The 15,718-nt window shown below is 41.0% G+C and overlaps 1 protein-coding gene across 1 annotated transcript in view; it reads left to right on the forward strand.

The window, feature by feature from the left end:
• The window catches only part of SCARF2 (scavenger receptor class F member 2), a 222,146-nt gene that overhangs the window by 115,592 nt on the left and 90,836 nt on the right, over positions 1-15,718 (forward strand). Inside the window, exons 3-4 of the mRNA XM_040416534.1 lie at positions 10,901-11,002; positions 15,079-15,598. Coding sequence (XP_040272468.1) covers positions 10,901-11,002; positions 15,079-15,598 — 622 coding nt within the window. The remainder of the gene's footprint in view (positions 1-10,900; positions 11,003-15,078; positions 15,599-15,718) is intronic.

Genomic DNA, 15,718 nt, shown 5'->3' on the forward strand with positions numbered 1-15,718 from the left:
TCTCCCTGCAACAGGAGCTCCTCCAACCCCAGCAGCACCACGACCAAGGCCACATCCCTTGTTTGATGTTCTCCTCATTCTTTGAGGTCACCCACTGAACTAACAGACAGATTAACTATATTATTTTCCCTGTCACGTATGCAGTGCAGGTGTACTTCACGCAATAAATGGGAATATGACGCGCACCTAACTAACAGACGGATTAACTATATCAATTTCCCTGTTACGTATGCAGTGCAAGTCTGCTTCATGCAATAAATGGGTATATGACGTGCACCTAACTAACAGACGGATTAACTGTTATATTTGTGTGTCAGGGGTACAAAGTACAATGTTGCATTGCACCCACAAAAAAAATCTGTCACAACAGAGGGTAGGGATAAGTGCAGCATTAAACTCCACCCCACATCTGTCCCTGCCTACTTGTATGGCCCGTCCTAACTGACGGCGTACAACTTGGCGGCAGTCCCTCACTTAGATACGTGCAGGGGCCTAAGAAGATAGAGAAGTACCGTAACAGAGTCAGGCAAGCCAAAGTCAAAGCCAGGAGGTCACGCAGGTACACAGGGAGCAATACAATAACGAGGTCAAAACACAATACAAAGTTAGAAGCTAAGAGGTCAAAAACAGAGCGAGGTCCAAACAAACACAGAAAGGCACAATACAAAATGCTGGTGAGGGTAGCAAGACCAATCACAGGCAACCTGAGGCTAGCAGGCTGCCTGTTTAAATAACCCCTACAGGTGAGTCACGTGACGTGGCCAGCGTCACGTGACTCTGATTGCTCATAACACAGCTGAGCACTGATTCATTAACATCGGCGCTCAGATCCCCTGCTGCTTGTTGTCTAGGGAAAAGAGGACGCCGGCCAGGCTGAGGAGGCATGCGCGGCCGGGTCCTCCCTGCCCTCTGTTCCCCATGGAGACGAGGATGCCGACTGCGTCCTTGCTCCGCTGTATGCGTGGGATTCTGGCGGCGCTGCAAATGAAGAGCGCGCCGCCGGCTCCCCGTGACAAAATCGCTTTAGGTAATCCACAGAATTAACAGACAGATTTATGATTAGCTTTCTGTGTCAGGGGTGCAAAGATGGTGTATTGCACCCTAAAAAAAATCGCACTAACACTGTCCCTCACGTCAGCTGCCTGCTTTCTGTCCCTTCACTACTGAGAGCTGATGGGTGGTGCTACACGTGATCCAGCTTACATAGAGGCTGGGTCACATGATGCACCCGTCAATCACAGCCATACCATTAGTAGGCATGGCTGTGATGGCTTTTAAGGGAACACAGCTTAAAAGCTTGTTGATTGGCTGCCATGCAGCCTTTCAGCAAGCTTTATTAAATGTCCGAACACCGAACTCAAACTTTTCCGGCAAAGTTCGGGTCCGGGTACCAAAAATTCAAAAGTTCGGTACGGATGCGAACTTTACAGTTCGGGTTCGCTCAAAACTAGTCATGTGCCATATTTACACGACTCTTTTGTGGCAGTGATCCAGCATATATTGATTAAGCATTTCTTAATGGAAGCTTCATTTATGATGAAATAGTTGGAGCTTGACTATTACTATCTAATAGCTGCACATTGTGCCACAAATTGCCTTTTTAGCAGTTCATTAATATCAGGATGCTGAGAAGGTCCAAGTCAGTCAGTGAGGCAATTTCCTTTCTGAACCACCAGTGTTAAATTGCCAAATGTAAGGTTGATGCTCTTACTATGTAATAAGCCCGAGGGACTGCAGTCTGTACTGTAATCGGCGCCAGTATAGCACAAGGCGCATGTCGTGTTTGGCTGTATGCTGAATACATTCTGTTCGCCAGAAAATGTTAGACTAAGCGAGAATTTCCTTTATGTGACATGACCAATAGCATAACGGTTAACAATTTTTTTTAACAATTTCACTGCCAGTGATGTACTGTATGTGATATGTCATGACGTAAAACGTTTGCCGCTGCTAGAATATAAGTGCTGAATTCTACAGACTTAGGGCTCATTCAGACGGCCGTATGCTGTCCGCAAAAATGCAAATCCGCATTTGAAAAACATTTATTGTTTGAGCACTTTGCCAATGTGAGCGCTATACAACAGATGCAAACGATACCTATAAATGCCTATCAGCATTGCCACTTATACGAACCAGCATTAAAATAATACGCTATGTGTAAAGACCTATTACTACATTCGACTTAAACAGTTATCCATCAGAGGGATTTTATTGATGAAATACTGACATTTCGTGTATGAATTGGATATAACCATCTTAATTGTATTTGACCCTAATCATAGATTCTATTGCTTTGATATTTTAATTATGTTCCCAAAATCATGTGGATGATTTTTAGATGTATTAATGTGAATTTGTGAAGACTTATCTGCATTTTGTATAATAGGGGTATTGATTGTTAATTACTGATCCTCTACAACACTGAACCACAACAACCAGTTGAGGGTGAATGGTTAACAAGCATAGAGTTTTGTGGTTATTTCTGTATAATTTTTGGGAGTGAAAAATGTGTTTCTTTCCATTTTCCTCACCTATTCCAAAGATGTATTGATAACCTTTTGTGGATAGTTTTTATTTAAGAATTCATTAGACAATTGTTTAGCTTCTTCAAACTGGCTCTCTAAAGTGCAATTTCTTTTTAGATGATGAAACTGATTAATTGGGATGTTGGTTAACCCTCTAGGTAAATGACAACTTGTGAACAGTATGTAGCTATTTATTTGCTACCGGCTTGTGATGAGTTTTACAAACCAGTCTGTTTTTTTTCGGTTGAGATGATCAGGTCTAAAAAAAACTACCTGTTCCCTGCTGATATTTGGCGTAAATTTCAGATTTTTTTGAATTTTTATTTAAATCAATTAAAAACTGGCTGAGTTTATCCTCCCTTCCATCCCAAATAAACAAGATGTCGTCAATAAAGCGGTGCCAGAGTACCAGACCCTCCCCAGTCGATGCTGAATGGTCTCGTATTCCCACTGCACCATAAATAAATTTGCATAACTGAGGGCGAATCTGGTACCCATGGCGGTCCCGTGCGTTTGGAGGTAGAAATCAGATTTATACCAGTTATGTGTTAGGATGTGTTGTATTCCCTCAATGGTAAACTGGATTTAAACTGGAGTAGTGTCTTTTATATAAGATGGTGAGACTTTAACAACTGTTTGGAGTTTCTGGTCTAGGTATTGAGATACGTTTGATGTCACTGATCCAATGCCGGATATAATGGGGCGGCCTGGGGGGTTTTCATTATCTTTATGGACTTTTGGTATACAATGGAACATAGGGATTCTTTTTTGAGTTCCTACAATGAATTGAAATTCTCTTTCCAAGAGGATTCCCTTTTCCCTTCCCTTATTGCACAATTCAACCAACATGGAGTGATATTCATCTGTTGGATCATTTTTTTTTTATATGTATCCCTATCTGATAGTTGTTTTAAGCACTCTTCTTCATATTTAACTGTGTCTTGTATCACTATAGCTCCCTCTTGTCTGCTGGTCGTATGGTGATATTGTTTTTCTGTAGTTGTTCTATTGCTTAAATTTCTTTTTTCGTTAGATTATTAAATTTTTTTAGGTTTATTTTTTTTTTCTTATTTCACTTTTCACACTCTTCCTAAAAGTCCCAATCTCAAATCTAGTTTCCTGTCTAGGGTACATGGTAACTTTAAGTTGTATGTGTTGGTGTTCAGACACCAAACCAGCTGCTTTTTCACATGGATTTTTTTAAAAATATTTTTTTAGGCATAACTTACGTACAAATTTTTCCAGATCTATGTAGGTGTCAAATTTATTTAGTGAAGTTGTTGGGGCAAATTTTTATCCTTTATTTAATAATGCAATTTGTGGTTCTGTGAGTACACATTGACTCCAAATTTATAATAGAATTTTCTTCTGTTTGCCTTTTGTGTTGGGTTTGTTTCCTCTGTCCGCTCCGTATCTTCTATTTGGTAATGATTGTTGTTGATATTGTTCCACATGTCTTTGTGAGTGAAATCGTGGGGATCTCTGTAATTGTGTCTTGTGACTCTTCATTCCTGGTGAATTGGATCTCACCTGTATTCCCTGGGACTTAAAGGGAACCTGTCACCAGGATTTTGTGTATAGAGCTGAGGACATGGGTTGCTATATGGCCCCTAGCACATCCGCAATACCCAGTCCCCATAGCTCTGTGTGCTTTTATTGTGTAAAAAAAACGATTTGATAAATATGCAAATTAACCTGTGATGAGTCCTGTCCCTGACTCATCTCACGTACAGGACTCATCTCAGGTTAATTTCCATATGTATCAAATCGTTTTTTTTACACAATAAAAGCACACAGAGCTATGGGGACTGGGTATTGCGGATGTGCTAGGGGCCATCTAGAAGCCCATGTCCTCAGCTCTATACACAAAATCCCGGTGACAGGTTCCCTTTAATTCTCTGTGTCTCTAATTGTAATTGTGCCTCCCTATGGGTGATTTCTGGTGATCCCTTCTCAGTGATTGATGTCTTGTTTGGTGATACGACCGTGTTTTGAATTGTGGGGGTGTCCTGTCTAAAAAATGTACTTCCGATAATGATTCAAATCTATTCATAATAGGAATATTATATGTGCTTCTCGTGTTTCCCCTGTTGTCTTCTTGTGTTTTATTTCTTTTATTGATATCCTGTGAACCTTTTCCTCTTTGTATTGGATCATTTTCCCAATTGTGTTGACTAAAATTATCTTGTGTTGTTTTATTTTGTGTGGGGTTGAGTCCGCACAACCCGCATGTAGGTGCATATCACTATGGCGAAATACATATACAAACAGAAAATGCAAATGTGATCGCACACTACATCCAGCATTCTGCCCTGCCTCCATGCTGGATGAGACATTGGTGTACATTTTGGCCAAAGCGTAATAAGCCACTCACCGCGTCAAGGTCGTCTCATTTGAGTGGTCCCTAACACTTGTTCCTACCTGTTTATGGGCCATGACAGCAACATAAAGTCCAGGGAATGCAGGTCAGCATGCAAGCCAAGTACACTCTGCTTTTAACCCCGTCCGGTGCCATTACAGCTTTCATCGGATCCAGGGATGCAAGTACCAACATGCATGCTGAACCCACCATATACTTCTCCTGGAGCCAAATGGCTACTGGTAGGTTCTATATAAGCAGACTCAGTTTTATACTGACTTTAAAACCAGCCTCCAGGACAGATTGACTGGTCAGGTGTGCAGGACTCAAAGGAGATCGCCACGCCTCCAATATAAGCTACAAAGAAAAAATGTGGGGGGTTGAGTCCGCACAACCCGCATGTAGGTGCATATCACTATGGCGAAATACATATACAAACAGAAAATGCAAATGTGATCGCACACTACATCCAGCATTCTGCCCTGCCTCCATGCTGGATGAGACATTGGTGTACATTTTGGCCAAAGCGTAATAAGCCACTCACCGCGTCAAGGTCGTCTCATTTGAGTGGTCCCTAACACTTGTTCCTACCTGTTTATGGGCCATGACAGCCACATAAAGTCCAGGGAATGCAGGTCAGCATGCAAGCCAAGTACACTCTGCTTTTAACCCCGTCCGGTGCCATTACAGCTTTCATCGGATCCAGGGATGCAAGTACCAACATGCATGCTGAGCCCACCATATACTTCTCCTGGAGCCAAATGGCTACTGGTAGGTTCTATATAAGCAGACTCAGTTTTATACTGACTTTAAAACCAGCCTCCAGGACAGATTGACTGGTCAGGTGTGCAGGACTCAAAGGAGATCGCCACGCCTCCAATATAAGCTACAAAGAAAAAATGTGGGGGGTTGAGTCCGCACAACCCGCATGTAGGTGCACATCCAGCATGGAGGCAGGGCAGAATGCTGGATGTAGTGTGCGATCACATTTGCATTTTCTGTTTGTATATGTATTTCGCCATAGTGATATGCACCTACATGCGGGTTGTGCGGACTCAACCCCCCACATTTTTTCTTTGTAGCTTATATTGGAGGCGTGGCGATCTCCTTTGAGTCCTGCACACCTGACCAGTCAATCTGTCCTGGAGGCTGGTTTTAAAGTCAGTATAAAACTGAGTCTGCTTATATAGAACCTACCAGTAGCCATTTGGCTCCAGGAGAAGTATATGGTGGGCTCAGCATGCATGTTGGTACTTGCATCCCTGGATCCGATGAAAGCTGTAATGGCACCGGACGGGGTTAAAAGCAGAGTGTACTTGGCTTGCATGCTGACCTGCATTCCCTGGACTTTATGTGGCTTTTATGGCCCATAAACAGGTAGGAACAAGTGTTAGGGACCACTCAAATGAGACGACCTTGACGCGGTGAGTGGCTTATTACGCTTTGGCCAAAATGTACACCAATGTCTCAACCAGCATGGAGGCAGGGCAGAATGCTGGATGTAGTGTGCGATCACATTTGCATTTTCTGTTTGTTTTATTTTTATTATATTTTTTTACTTTTTAATGTATAATCTCCTGCTCTAGGTCATTAAGACCCTTACATATGCGTGTCTGCCATTTATTAAATTCCTCATCCTGTGTAAAATTTTAATAGTATTTTTTACTGTATTTATCTGTTCCATTAATTGAGCTAGAATTTAAGATCTCCGTTTGATCACCATCTGTACTAGTGCCATTGATTGCTTTTTTAAAAAGGAGTTCCACTCTTCATCAAATCCATCTCCACACAACCTTGTGCTGGATTTTTTATGAGAGTGAGACCCTTAGGAATCATATCACTGGCAATATACTGATTCAAAGTTTTGATTTCCCATCGTTGTTTAAGTTGTTTCTGTAACAACCTTTTCGAAATTCTTAAATGTTTCAGTTATAAATCTATTTTCTGGCTGCAAATCTTTCCCATTCTCAAATATGTACTTTTCCACATTTTTGCATTTGTCCTCCATATAGTTCCAGATATCCATTGTTGTAGTGGGGCTCACCACCAAGGGTTAAAAAATATGAACAAATATAGCAAGATGGTAGGGCTCACACTGTTCGCAATGGTGACCGATGGGTGCTCTATTAGGTTGGGAACCCAAAACCCAGCCCTTAAATATTCAATAGTAAAAACCAAAAAAAACCGACTAGTTTGTAAAACTCATCACAAGCAGGTAGCAAAAAATAGCTACATACTGTTCACAAGTTGTCATTTACCTAGAGGGTTAGCCAACATCCCAATTACGGTAATCAGTTTCGTCGTCTAAAAAGAAATTGTACTTTAGAGAGCCATTTTAAAGAAGAAGCTAAACAATTGACTAATGAATATTTAAATAAAAACTATCAACAAAAGGTTATCAATACACCTTTGGAATAGGTGAGGAAAATGGATAGAAACACATTTTTCACTCCCAAAAATTATATACAAAAATAACCACAAAACTCTATGCTAGCGCTTCTTATTGTAAGTCTGTAGAATTCAGCGCTTACTTGTTAGTTAATGTCCAAGACGTCAATAACTCCGAGGCTTGGCAATGTGATCTAGTGCTTACCTTCAAGGAGGAGTAACTTCAGAATTTAAGGTGGGTTGGAGCAGGATAGGTGTCGACATCGGACATAAAAGTGACATATAAAACCGCTAAACGCGTTTCGGAGCCTCTGCTCCTTCCTCAGTAGCTATATGTCACTTGCCAATGAATGGTGCCTTTTATACTACCTGAAATAATTTACTAGCTGGATCCAGTGGATCAGAAACACTGGTATACAGATATTACAAAGACCCGTACATGGACCAAGGTGTCTATTTGTACCTGTTCACATTATTCCTCCTTCCCTTCATGTATTTATTTTTCTTCTTATATCCATATACCAATCTCCATCAGGGTTACCACTATATTGCAATTTAAACGCTATCTACGATAAATATGATGGTTATGCGTTTTTATTGCGATTTTGCATTGCAAATGCGTTTTTTTTTGTTTTTTTCTTAACTGAGTAACTATATAGCTCTTTTACTGTATATCTACCTGAAAATAAATTCATCTTATTTTTTTCCATTTTTTTCTTTTGAACTTATGAATTGATTTCAAATATATAGTATATGTTCAAATTAATATGATCGTATAATTTCATTTATAGAATAAGACCATATAAAATAATATATAAAAATATGAAAAAATAATTTTTAAACATAAACAATACACAAAAATATTCCTATAATAAAAAACTGAGTGTTGAGCAATGTAGACTTTTATGCCCGATGTCAACATCTTCTTAAAGAACTTTAAGCGAAACTACAGCGGGAGCAATTGCCAACTGAGTTCCAGACACTATTATATTGAACAGCAAAAGGAGTGCTTGGCGTGCAGCAGGACGAACACCTGACTGCAGGGAGGAAAGCTGAAGTTTTAACAGCGGTATCGGCGAGTGCGGTGAAGAGCAGGAACGGTAACGCAATACAGATAAGGCAGGGGTGAGTGCACAGCCCCTCGACCTATCCCGCTCCAACCCACCTAAATTCTGAAGTTAATCCTCCTTGAAGGTAAGCACTATATCACATTGCCAAGCCTTGGAGTTACTGACGTCTTGGACATTAACTAACAGGTAAGCGCTGAATTCTACAGACTTACAAGCAGTAGCGCTACCTGTATTTGTCTACAAACATTTGAACAACATTTATTGTTTGAGCACTTTGCCAATGTCAGTGCTATACAAGAGATACAAGCGATACCTATAAATGGCCACTTATACGAACCAGCATTAAAATAATACGCTATGTGTAAAGACCTATTACTACATTCTGCTTAAACAGTGGAATTTCCATTAGAGGGGTTTAATTGATGAAATACTGACATTTCGTGTATGAATTGGATATAAACCATCTTAATTGCGTTTGACCCTAATCATGGATTCTATTGCTTTGATATTTTAATTACTCTAAATCATGTGGATGTTTTTAAATGTATTAATGTGAATTTATGAAGACTTATCTGCATTTTATATAATAGGGGTATTGATTGTTAATTACTGATCCTCTACAACACTGAACCACAACAACCAGTTGAGGATGACTGATTAACAAGCATAGAGTTTTGTGGTTATTTTTGTATGTATTTTTATTTATTTTTATGCAAATAAATTTGTACAAAATTTTTACCATACAAGGTGTACTAACATATACTTCCTAGAAGGTGGTGTGCTTATAAATACTTTCTTTTTACTATAGAGTTTTCTGTTTTTGTTTTTAACCCCTTAGTGTTTTTTTCTCTCCAGATTGCAACATCATCTGCGTGTGGTGTTTTTTTCAAGTGCTTTTTATGAACTTCTCTATAGGAAAAGCAAACATTTGAAAAAAATCCCACAACAACCTTGTGTGACTAAAAAAAATGCCCCCTCAAAAACAGTGTGGCAGCAGCAGCATTGTCTTCTTTATTGCCTACTTCATTTCAATATATCAACTTAGATAAGAGTAGCGGAATACATTTATCTGAACCCTTCCTAAATGCGGACTTTCATTAAATATATTTGTTATGTTACATCATTTTAATTTTAGGGCAGTGTCCTGTTATCATTATTACAAAATCATATTGAGTCTGCTCTAAGGGGAAATTTCGTGGCTTCACTTGACCGATTTTAATAGATATTTGAAGCACATATATGGAAAGTGCCTAAGGATGAGTATAGTTCTGCTGAGTCAACCAGAATTTCATTTTCACCCGCTAATGTAATATCACATTATCCTTCCTTTATGTACATATGTATGGAGCATGGAGAAACCGATTTCAATGTGTTTTACTTCATCCTAGTATTAAGTGTATGTTTGTCTACCTACTGCAGTACTTCACTCTACTACACAAATATTTAATCCAGTATGCAAATACCTTATTCATTTCTTGTATATTTCAATATCATTTGTCTTCATCCTCTCCTTCTAACATTTTGAATATTGTATAGTTTGCTTTATAGGATGCACCCTGCCCCTCACTTCCTTCTAGAGGGCGCAGCCTCACATCTTAACTCTAGCGGTTCACCCCTGGCTATGGTCCTGCAATGTACCGGCCATGTTTCTGTGCTGGTCTACGTTACAAGACTCACTGACTTATTCCCTCCACTTTGGGGTGAAAAAGGAGTTACAATTCAACAGAATGTACAGTAGTTATATAATCTGATGGGAGTCACAATTCCATCATCATATTAATTGCTGGGTGTGTTGATCCAGAAAAACACAAAATGCAACAAACCCCCTGGGGAGTCCCAGTACAGTATATTCATGTTGAGGTCAGGGCTGGGAAACTTGAACCCAGTTTACTGAATAAACTTGGTAATTCAAAATGTTTCTTTACTTAGTTGTAAATAACTCCACTTGGTACCAGCAGGGTGCAAGGTGGCGGCAGTTGGTTCAAAATGCTTCTCTTGGTTCCTATCTGGCTTAAGTCTGTTATCTGTTCAATAAGTAGGGTGTCTCTTGCCCGTTTTCCCTCTCATGTAAATAAAGTCTATAGTTCAGTCAAAAGCCAGGAGCGGGGTGCTCTATGCACTGCTTCCCGGGCGCCTACAGCAGGAGGGGGGGAACGCATCTCCTCGCTGTGCCATGTCTTGTCTCTTAGGACTCCAACTTCAACTAACACCAGCTTCCTGAAAAACCCCTACCTCGGTGGGAAGCAGGACAGCCCACTTCTTCCCAAAGGGTGAAAAAGAATGGAATTTTTAGGACTGGAAAACAAGCACATAGCATCAAATGCAATACAAGTTAACAGTTGCATAAATACAATACTTAGCAAGGAGGACATTTATTAAATAGAAACATGGAAAGCTAGCCATAAGGAACAATGACAAGGTGTTAATTTGTAGTGCCCCCTCTACGGGGTACTGCAAAAACACTTCTGAGGAAGGCACTAATTGTCCTTAGGTGATGTAATATTCATGCTCAGTATGTGACTTATTTCCTGAACTTATTCATGTAAATTTTTTTCTAGCGATATGTGAAGGCAACTTCACCTGCAAAGAAAATGAGGTCTGTGTCCGGCCAAATGAATGCCGCTGTCGTCACGGCTACTTCGGTGCCAATTGTGAAACAAGTAAGCATTGATTGTTTCTTTACTGTATGCAATGTAATATTGGGGAGATTTATCGAAACTGGTGTAACGGAAAACTGACTTACCGTAGTTGCCCATATCAACCAATCAGATTCCACCTTTCATTTTCAGAGCTCCTTTGGAAAATGAAAGATGGAATGTAATTGTTTGCTATGGGGAACCAAGTCAGTTTTCGTTTACTCCAGGTTAGATGAATGCCCCGCTTAGACTTTACAAAAAGCAGGTTTTGACAGACATCTGCCTTTGGTATGCATCTAACACAGTTTTTTTGTGTCACAAAAGGAGGTAACCAAAGATGTCCGGCTGTAGCTTCATTTATAAGCTTAGCGTTATCAAAACTGGTGTAAAGTAGAACTGGCTTAGTTTCCCATAGTGACCAATCAGATTCCACCTTTCATTTTTCAGAGCAGCTTTGGAAAATGAAAGATGGAATCTGATTGGTTGCTTTGGGAAACTAAGCCAGTTTTCCTATACACCAGTTTGATAAATCTCCCCCATTATGTGTCAGTTTTTTTGAGTGGTGTAGCTATTTTTTATGTTTAAAAGTTTGGGGCAGCCATATTGGAGACATACTTTCTTCCGGTACTCTCCGTATATACAGTACAGCAGTGTGTGTGTGCTTTATTGCAGATGGAGTAAATTGGAGTTAATTGGAGTAAATTGGAGTTAATTGACAGTTAAGGCTAGTTTCACACTAGCGACAGCCTTCTCCAAACATGCCGAGAGGCGGCCGGAATAAAACTACGACATGTCGTAGTTTTATTCCGGGACCTCTCGGCATGTTTGCTGTGCTGCCGTTGGAACTCCGCCCCACCCCAATCATAGTCAGTGGGGCCGGAGCAGACCTCTGGTGGCACGCGTGCACTAGCAGCAGCACGGATCCGGCAGGCTGTTCACCCGCCGGAACAGCCTGCCAGAGAAGGCTGCCGCTAGTGTGAAACTAGCCTAAGACTGTTATGGTGCAACCACATGGCACGGTCATGGCTGCGATGTGGCTTCGTTGCGGTCGAGTGCGCAGTGTGCTGTAATTAAAGTGTAACTATAATATATTTGTATTTATTATTTTTTTGCCAAGGAATAGGGAATTTTTTTTAATATACTTTATTTAGGGAAAACGGTTATTTATAGTAGAATGAGGCAGCACTGTTTAGTGGGTCTGCATTGTTAATGGCTGCACGGAACCCGCAATACTGCACGGCCATTAATAATGCAGACTGACTAAACAGTTTACTTAGTACCCGCTGCAGTCCATACTGCTGTACAGTACTCAACTGGGCCATGTAGGCGTACCCTCTAGGTGGCCATACACATCAGATAAAAGTAAGTTGATGGTTGAACACCTGTTGAACCAATGATCGTCAGGTGAGCGATCGTTACGTTGATATAGCCATATTCCATATTGGCTGTACAATTGTTTCAACTGACCAAGTGATATGAAGATACCATGGAAAGATTGTTCATGGACTAGCACGACGCGACTATCTGTTCAAAATTTTCTTTTCTTTCTTGATGATGATGGCCTGTTAACCTCTGGATAAAATGATCGTTCTTTGGTAAATTTCACTAGACAAGCAAGTGTTTTGGTGGAAATCAGAGAACAGTGAATGGCAGAAGAGCCTTAGGCCCCTTTCACACGAGCGTGACGGATTAGGTCCAAATGCGTTCAGGGTGAGTTCAGTGAAACTCGCACCATTTTGCAAGCGCGAGTGCAATGCGTTTTGATGCATTTTTCACGCGCGTAATAAAAAACTGAAGGTTTGCAAACTACATCTCCTAGCAACCATCAGTGAAAAACGCATTGCATCCGCACTTGCTTGCAGATGCAATGCGTTTTTCACTGAAGCCCCATTCACTTCTATGAGGCCAGGGCTGCGTGAAAAACGCAGAATATAGCACATGCTGCGTTTTTCACGCAACGCAGAACTGATGCGTGAAAAAACCTATTGAAATGAATGGGTCAGGATTCAGTGCGGGTGTTATGCATTCACGTCACGCATTGCACCCGCATTGCACCCATAACTCGCTCGTGTTAAAGGGGCCTTACCTGTGTATACAGGGCAGACTGGCCATACACCTTACAGTGGGCCGATGCACAGGGGGCCGCCCATGCCCTCTTCTCTGCCGCTGACTGGGTACATAATGAGCTCTCAGCAGTAATTGTTGCTGTGAGAATCAGGTACTCATGTTCCCGGCCAGCGACCACACATGTTCTCCTGAATTCAACTGTTGTGACCACATCTCGCCTCCTAAACCCCTGCTTCATATCTTAATCAGAAACAACTGGAGGAGAAGGACAGAAAATGTCAGCTATTGATGGGCACCACAGAGGGGCAACATATTGTGCTGCACTGTGGTATATGGTTCTGCTGGGATGGTATTTTGTGCATTAGTATTGCTGACTCTGCCTACTTGTGTTGCCACGCCTTCTGCCACTTTAAGTTCCCAGTCCGCCCCTGTGTGTATATAATGTATAGAATTGCATTACTACAATATCTAGGTTTGGAGCAGTACTATAGAGCTGTCACTATTTTATCCACCACCTAATGATAATGAGATGATTCTTCTCTGATATCTTTTTTATGGGATAGTCACATATAATGAAAATAAATAAATAAATATATATATATATATTTTAGATTTATTATGTAACATATAGTTTGTGTGTATGTCCAATGCATATCTGTGGCCATATACTCGACAAGTTACTAGTTGACTGTCCCAAATGATTAGAGTGCTTTATTTTGTAAAAGTTCAGATTTTATGATTTTGATTGATGTATGTTCAGGTTTCATCTTTTCTCAAAGTAAATAACATGTAATAAATTGCTACAGACTGCAGAAGATTGCATTGCCAAGGGCAGTGGAAGAATAAGAAGTCTTCATACGTTTTGCAGTCAGCTGTACATCATAGGTTGCTCTGCACAGCTTATGTGTAAATCACCTGGATTCTAAAGATGGCAGTTCTACCCTAAAAAACACTTCATAAAAAAAATAAAAAAAAGCATCACATTTAAGAACTCTGGGGATATTTTAAATGCATTATATCTATGAGCTTTTTGTAGAAAAGTTAATTTGCTGCAATAACTTTCTTCTACAAAGTTCTGCACGTTACCCGCGATGAAGTACAAAAAATTTCACATGAACAGTAGCAATGTTTTAACCCTCTTATGGGTCTTTCTTAAAGGGGTTGTCTTCTCATTTACTATAAATGGCCTGTTCTCAGGATAGGACATCAATATCTGATCGGCGAGGGTCCGACATCCATAAACCTCAGCCAATCATCTGTTTCAGAGTAGCTTCTGGCCATTGTGTCGTGGATGGAGCTGGATATTGCATTGCTGCTCGCATGGGCGGACTGCCCATAGACCCTACAGGGAAATTTCCCAGAGGGCCGCCCAAGCCCTCCTCTTGGCTAAAAGCAGGTACATAAAGATCTGATGCTTTCAGCAATAATTAATGTGGACAGTATTTTGTGTTGCACTGTGGTATCTGGTTCTGCTGGGGCTGCCGCCTTCTGGACCCGCCTACCACACGGGGCCACTTTTAGATCTTTTTCCAGGGCCACTTTAAGTTCCTAGTCCGCCCCTGACTGCTTCCATTGAAGTGAATGGTAGCAGCTCTGCAGTTAGGAGCTCCATCCACTGCACAATGTATGGAGCTGTGTAGTCCAAGGGCCGGAACTACTCCAGAACAGCTGATCGTCAGGGATGAGAGGTGTCAGATCATTGCTGATCAGATATTCATGGCCTATCCTGAGAATAGGACATCTATAGTAAATCAGTGGACAACTTCAACCTTTAAGACTGAGAAAGACTCATAACAGGGTCGCAACGTTGCAATGTCGCAATGTTTTTTTTTACCTCATCTGAAGTGCTTCCTAGCTGGTTATGCGGATCCACAGATCCATGACGTTGTTTTCCACCCAGTATATACAGTATATGGATGTTTGGTTGATGACGGTTTGTGCTGCTGACTTCCCAAAAATGTATCTGTTTTATAAATTGATTCACTGTGTGTGGACAGATGGATAATATGTTCTATTATTCTTTTGTATACTAGAGTGTCCAAGACAATTCTGGGGTCCAGACTGTAAAGAAAAATGTGCCTGCCATCCGCATGGACAATGTGATGACCTAAGTGGTCAATGTACATGCAATACAAATCGATGGGGGCCCAACTGTGAGAATCCCTGTCTCTGTAAACATGGCAAGTGTGACCAAGAGACTGGAAAATGTACTTGTGAATCAAACTGGTGGGGACCCCAGTGTGCCAATTCCTGTTACTGCAGCACCAACTCTCAGTGTGACCAAGCCACTGGAAGATGCATTTGCCAACCGGGGTGGTGGGCACGGAGTTGTAACAACCAGTGCACATGCAATAACTCACCATGTGATCAAATCACTGGACGCTGCTTGTGCAGAGAACGCCTGTGGGGCTCACGATGTGAGCGAGTATGCCAGTGTTTCAACGGGAAATGTAATCAGTTGGATGGAACGTGCACTTGTGAGCCTGGATTTAGGGGCAAATATTGCCGCGAACCATGTCCAGCTGGACTGTACGGACAAGGCTGTAGGAGGCGGTAAGGAGACCACTATTTTAATTCTTTTATGCAATAATGGCCAGATTGAGGTTTAGAAATGATACATAAATACATTCTAAGTTGTTTAATTAGGGCACTTTCACCTGAGCGAGTGCATCT

The sequence above is a fragment of the Bufo bufo genome, chromosome 2, assembly GCF_905171765.1.
Source record: "Bufo bufo chromosome 2, aBufBuf1.1, whole genome shotgun sequence".
NCBI lineage: Eukaryota > Metazoa > Chordata > Amphibia > Anura > Bufonidae > Bufo > Bufo bufo.